The sequence below is a fragment of the Anomalospiza imberbis genome, chromosome 13 (genome assembly GCF_031753505.1).
Source record: "Anomalospiza imberbis isolate Cuckoo-Finch-1a 21T00152 chromosome 13, ASM3175350v1, whole genome shotgun sequence".
Lineage (NCBI taxonomy): Eukaryota > Metazoa > Chordata > Aves > Passeriformes > Viduidae > Anomalospiza > Anomalospiza imberbis.
In genome coordinates this window covers 1148574-1154573 of record NC_089693.1, presented here as the reverse complement: position 1 = coordinate 1154573, position 6000 = coordinate 1148574, and the positions used below count along the sequence as shown (strand labels likewise).

Here is a 6000-nt window from a genome sequence, read left to right as displayed (position 1 = left end):
CAGGGAGAACTGCCCGAAATTCCAGACACCCCTTTGAGGACCTGCCCGAAGGCTCTGAGATCCAGGTGGGACAAAAATGAGGATCAGGGGGGTTTAATCAACCTGGAAAATGAGGATCAGAGTGGGTTTCATCAACCTGGAAAATGAGGATCGGGGGGGTTTCATCAACCTGGAAAATGAGGATCAGAGGGGGTTTAATCAACCTGGAAAATGAGGATTGGGGGGGTTTAATCAACCTGGAAAATGAGGATCAGAGGGGGTTTCATCAGCTGGGAGTAGGGAGTTTTTTCCTGGTGTGGAAAAGGGGAACTTTCCTGGCCCTGTTTCTCCTTTTTCCCAGTTTTTCCTTTATGCAGACACCAAACAGCTGTTGGGCTGTGCTTGGTTCTTGCAGAACCAGGAGACCTCGACCATGAGTTCCTTCTGCCACAATCCCAACATTTAAATGCTTTTTGAAATAATTTTTTTAAAGCTTGACACGCGCCATCACACTCAGTTTATTTCAGTAACAGTTATCATTGCTCTAATAACATATATATTATAATATTATTTCTTGTTTTTCCAGGAATCAGGGGGGAACCTACGGAAGTGTCAGCACTAAATGAAGGCAAAATCAGGTTTTGAAAGGCAACTGACGGTTCCTGAGTCTGACTAGAAACTGGGGAAAATAGCAATAAAAACCCTGCAGGTGCTGCTCCCAGCAAATCCCACTCTGGGTTTCAGTAGTCCGCCGAGGGAAGGCAAAGGAGGCGCACAAATTCCTCGTATTTGATGGTTCCATTTGGCCCAACTTTGGCTTCTCTTAGCAGGTCATCCACTGGAAAACGGAAAATACCGTTGGGGTGGGACATCTGGGGGTGCTGGGGTGTTCAGAGGGAAAGCAGCTCTGCAGGGTTTGGGGCATTTTTGTTGGAAATCACCTCTGGGATCGAGTGAGAGTTTCAAACTGGCATCAATCAGCACCTGGATTTTAATTCCGTGTAAAATTCTCTGGAGCAGGGATATCCATCTCTTTGAGTTCCACGGGGGTGGGGGGGGAAATCACAACTTTAGTCCAGATGGGCTTTTGTGTTTATTGTGCCCCTCGGAGCCAAATTTTGACCAACTGGAGGGGTTTGGGGTTTTTGCCTGTTTTTTCTTTGGTGTCTCCTGCTGGCACAGGCCCTTCCTCATCCCAGAGGCGGCTGCAGAGGGGGAAAAGAGAGGAGGAAAAAAGAGAAGGGGAAAGAAGAGGAAGGCAGGGAAGAAGGAAAAGAGAGAAGGAAAAAAGGAGAAGAGGAAGGGAAATAAAAAGGAGGAAGGAAAGGAAAGAGGAAAGAGGGAAGGGAAGGAAAGGAAAGGGGAAAGGGAATGGAAGAGCAGGGGGAATTTGGCCCCAGTGGGAATTGCAGGGTACCTTCCTCCTCGGAAAGCTTCTCCCCCAGCCGGGTGAGCTTGGCGCGGAGCTCGGGCACGGGGATCACTCCTCTCTTCTGCCGGTCAATCATGGCCAGGGCTCTCAGGATCTCCTCCTCGGGCTCCTCCTGCTTCATCTGCCGGTACATGATGTTCAGGAAGGTGGAGAAGTCCAGCTCTGCGTTCCTGTCTGCGAAAGGGAGGGCAGATCCTTTGGGAATGGCCCCGTCTGGGGGCTGGATCCAGGGTTAAAAACCCTCCTCCTCCTCCCCCAGTTCCCTTTCCTGGGGTTTCCTTTCCCTGTCCTTGACCTGGATCAGGGCACGGCACAACCGGGGTTTTTCTCCTAAAATCCCATTTATAACTCTGTTAAATTTGTGCTCTGAACTTGGATCCCGAATTTTTAATAACCCACCACCTGATGTCACAGTTCCTTGGGTTTTGTGCTTTGTTTTTCCCACACATCTTCAGCTGAACGTCTTTCTGTTCCCTCCCACCTCTGTTGGTTGGCCCGGACAGCCTCCCACCCTCCAAATCCATATTAAAAGTTTGTCTCCTCCTTTTTTAGGGATTTTAATGGCGCTGGTTTAGTCCGCGGGCTGGATTTAACACATCACAACAGCTTCTGGTGACTGCTCGGGGTGGATGCTCCCCCTGGAACGCCCCGACTCCAGAAAAAAGGAATTTTCCCAGGTTTAACCCCGTTTCCGTGGCTGTGCAGGTAGCTCACCGATCCTGTGCAGCTGCAGGTGCCTCTGCACCTCTCCCGGCGTGGGGCTGGCTCCCAGGCACCTCATCACTGCCAGCAGGTCCGAGGCTTTGATCTTCCCTTTTTGCTTCTTGTCGTACAGGGAAAAGCATTCCTTGAACTCTAATTAAGAACCAGAACTCGGTTATCCGGCAGGGATGCCATCGAGCCCCGCTCCGGGCCGGGAAGGATTCCAGCCGGGATCCGGTGTCGGTGTCGCCTTTCCCGGAGGGTGATGGGCTCGGGGGGAGGGGACCAGGGGCAATTAAGGGCAATTAAAGCCCCGAGCGGCGCTAATTGGGGCCCTCCAGGCTGAGGAAGCGCGGCTGGGAGGGGGAAAGGGCTGCGAAAGCGGAGGATTTTGGTTAAAAGTGCTTTTCCTGCCTAGGACGGGGTGGGAGAGGGACAGAGGAGGCTGAGGGGAAGGATGAAGGAGCGAGGGGGAGGAAAAGAGAGAAGGAAAAGAAAGAGGAGAGGGGAGGGGAGGGGAGGGGAGGGGAGGGGAGGAGAGGAGAGGAGAGGAGAGGAGAGGAGAGGAGAGGAGAGGAGAGGAGAGGAGAGGAGAGGAGAGGAGAGGAGAGGAGAGGAGAGGAGAGGAGAGGAGAGGAGAGGAGAGGAGAGGAGAGGAGAGGAGAGGAGAGGAGAGGAGAGGAGAGGAGGATGGAGGATGGAGGATGGAGGATGGAGGATGGAGGATGGAGGATGGAGGATGGAGGATGGAGGATGGAGGATGATGGTGGTGGAAGATTTTGGAGGCGGAGGCCGCCGAGTTCTCCCCCATCTCCCGCTCTCCCGGCAGCACCGCAGCTGACCCAGATCCGGCCGGGAGCTCTCCCCCCTTCCCACGCCGCTCCCGGCTCCCTCCCGCTGCAGGAACCCAGCCTGGTTTGGTGCCGTCCCCGTCCTCGTCCCCTCTGTCCCCAGCCCTCGCTGCTGGGGCGGCTGCAGGGACCGGGGGGTGCTCCGAGGATGCTCCGGGGATGTCCCGGGGTGTCCCGAGCATGTCCCGGGGTGTCCCGAGCATGTCCCGGGGTGTCCCGAGCATGTCCCGGGGGTGCCCCACGGATGTCCCGGGGTGTCCCGAGCATGTCCCGGGGGTGCCCGTGGGCGCCGTGGCCTCCCCTGGCCCGGCCGCCGCCTCCCCCGCTCGCCAATCCCTCGGCGGAGCCGATCAGATTTGCAATAACACTCTCATTAATACTCTCATTAATACTCTTATTAATACCCTTATTTCAGCTTCCTTTGGCCGTTCCCGGAGCAATCCCAGCCCCGGGCGCGGCTCCCCTTTCCCAGGGCGGCTCGCAATGGGAATTTGGATCCCCTGCGCCGCCTCCTTCCTCCTCCTCCTCCTCCTCCGCTCCCACGGCACCGAACCCCTGCAGGAGCGGCACCGGGGCACCTGGAATTCCTGGGGGCAGCTGTTTTCCCTGGAATTCCTGGGGCAGCTGTTTTCCCTGGAATTCCTGGGCCAGCCGATTTCCCTGGAATTCCTGGGCCAGCTGTTTTCCCTGGAATTCCGCTGTTCCGGTGGGTTTGGAGCGGGTGCTCACCCTCTGCTGCTTTTGCGCTGCAATGTTTTCCTGGCCTGGGGAGATGTCCCTGTTTTCCCGGGCAGGACCTGGGGAGATTTCCCTGTTGTTTTTGTTTTCCCGGGCAGGACCTGGGGAGATTCCCCTGTTGTTTTTGTTTTCCCGGGCAGGACCTGGGGAGATTTCCCTGTTGTTTTTCCCAGGGAGCAGATCCCGGGAGAGCCGGGAGGAGGAGGGACTGAGGGGCAGCCAGCGCAGGCTGAGACACGTTGGGGGGAAAAGCGGCATTTTTACAGAAATAGAATCAGAAATAGAGATTGAATCTCGCTCATTAACGCCCGAATCAGAACAACCCCGCACCTACCATTAATCTGATCCTGGGACAGAAACTTTGCCTGCAGCAGGAACAGAGAGGAAAAAAAAAAAATTAAAAAAAAATAAACCCGAGCAGCTTTAAAATCCGATTTCGGGGCGCAGAGCCCGCAGCGCGTCACTCACCATGGTCCTGGGGACGATCCTTGGAGGTTTGGGGACGATCCTTGGAGGTTTGGGGACAATCCCGGGGGTTTTGGGGACAATTCCGGGGGTTCTGGGGACGATCCTTGGAGGTCTGGGGACAATCCCGGGGGTTCTGGGGACAATCCCGGGGGTTCTGGGGACAGTCCCGGGGGTTCTGGGGACAATCCTTGGAGGTTTGGGGACAATCCCTGGGGTTCTGGGGACAGTCCCGGGGGTTCTGGGGACAATCCTTGGAGGTCTGGGGACGATCCTTGGAGGTCTGGGGACAGTCCCGGGGGTTCTGGGGACAGTCCCGGGGGTTCTGGGGACAGTCCCGGGGGTTCTGGGGACAGTCCCGGGGGTTCTGGGGACAGTCCCGGGGGTTTGGGGTCCCGGCAGGAGCGGAGGCGGCTGCTGCCACTTTTGCGGGCGATTCCGGGCCGAAGTCCGGCGGCGCGGGCGGAGCTGCCCTGCGCACCCGCTGCTATGGCTACGGGAGCGGAGCCGCTGCCGCCCCTGCTCCTGCCGGGAACAGCGGCTCTCCAGCCTCGCGATGGGGCTCCGGGCCCCCGAAACACGGCTTTGGCCGTCCCAAAGAAGCGCACCCGGCACTGAGCTTGGCTGCTGGGAGAGGAGGAAAATGGGAAAAAAAAAAAAATAAAAGGAAAAAAAAAAAAAATCCAAATTTAAAATGTCAAAAGCCCGAAAATTCCGAAATAAAAAAACCCGAAAATTCCAAGATATAAAAAAATCCAAAATCAAAAAAATTCCGAAATAAAAAAACCCGAAAATTCCAAAATATAAAAAAATCCAAAATCCAAAAATTAAAAAAAAAAAATCCAAAAATTCCGAAATAAAAAAATCCGAAAAAAAAAAAATAATCCAAACATTCCAAAATAAAAAAATCCGAAAATTCCGGGGGAAAAAAAATCCGAAAATTCCAAAATATAAAAAAAAATCCAAAATCCAAAAATTTAAAAAAAAAAAAAAAATCCAAAAATTCCGAAATAAAAAAATCCGAAAATAAAAAAAAAAAAAAGAAAATTTGCTGAGGGCTCTGGAGAGGGGTGAGGGTACATCCCCCCTGCCCGATGGATTTTGGGCTCTTTTGGGGAGAATTTGCCATGAGTGAGAGCAGAAGGCGCTGGTGCACAGACCCCTGGAATTCACCCCATGCCCAATGGATTTTGGGGCCGTTTTTGGGGAATTCTGAGGAATTCTGAGGAATTCTCACCCTCTGAGGCAGATCCTTGGAATTCACCCCCTGCCCGATGGATTTTGGGTTCTTTTGGGGGGAATTTGCCCATTTGTGAGAGCTGAAGGTGTTCTGCACAAACCCCTGGAATTCCCACCCTGCCTGATGGGATTTGGGCCATTTTTGGGGAATTCTGAGGAATTCTCACCCCCTTTTGTCAAAGCAGAAGGCGCTGGTGCACAGACCCCTGAAATTCACCCCATGCCCGATGGATTTTGGGTCCTTTTGTGAGGAATTTGCCCCTGAGTGAGAGCTGAAGGTGCTGGTGCACAGACCCCTGGAGTTTCCCACCCTGCCCGGTGGATTTTGGGGTCGTTTTTGGGGAATTCTGAGGAAGTCTCACCCCCTGAAAGGTGAAGGTGCAGAGACCACTGGAGTTTCTCCCCTGCCCGATGGATTTTGGGGCTGTTTTTGGGGAATTCTGAGGAATTCTCACCCCTGAGTGAGAGCTGAAGGTGCTGGTGCACAGATCCTCAGAATTCCCACCCTGCCCGATGGATTTTGGGGCTGTTTGCGGGGAATTTGCCCATTTGTGGGAGCTGGAGGTGAAGGTGCAGAGAACCCTGGAATTCCCA

The 6000-nt window shown here is 54.1% G+C and overlaps 1 protein-coding gene across 2 annotated transcripts; it reads right to left on the bottom strand.

Moving 5' to 3' along the window:
* Positions 1–486: 486 nt before the first annotated feature.
* CALML4 (calmodulin like 4) lies at positions 487–4138 on the bottom strand. 2 transcript variants are annotated; one of them, XM_068203351.1, is made up of 4 exons: positions 4037–4138; positions 2126–2266; positions 1397–1585; positions 487–817 (listed from the first exon to the last, which is right to left on the bottom strand). In XM_068203351.1, the coding sequence occupies exons 2-4, from the start codon at positions 2190–2192 to the stop codon at positions 720–722; spliced, it is 354 nt and encodes a 117-aa protein (XP_068059452.1). In that variant the 5' UTR covers positions 2193–2266; positions 4037–4138; the 3' UTR covers positions 487–719. The 2 variants fall into 2 exon arrangements, with proteins under 2 accessions (XP_068059452.1, XP_068059453.1); XM_068203352.1 differs by lacking the exon at positions 4037–4138 and adding an exon at positions 3369–3475.
* Between the last annotated feature and the right edge of the window lie 1862 nt (positions 4139–6000).

What these genes read in the sequence shown, in the direction of transcription:
- CALML4 (XM_068203351.1), bottom strand. Translation starts at nt 2,192, where the DNA reads ATGAGGTGCCTGGGAGCCAGCCCCACGCCGGGAGAGGTGCAGAGGCAC. An exon ending in CCTGCAGCTGCACAGGATCG is followed by an intron (nt 1,586 to 2,125) that starts GTGAGCTACCTG and finishes TCCCTTTCGCAG; the next exon opens with ACAGGAACGCAGAGCTGGAC. An exon ending in GAAGCTTTCCGAGGAGGAAG is followed by an intron (nt 818 to 1,396) that starts GTACCCTGCAAT and finishes TCCGTTTTCCAG; the next exon opens with TGGATGACCTGCTAAGAGAA.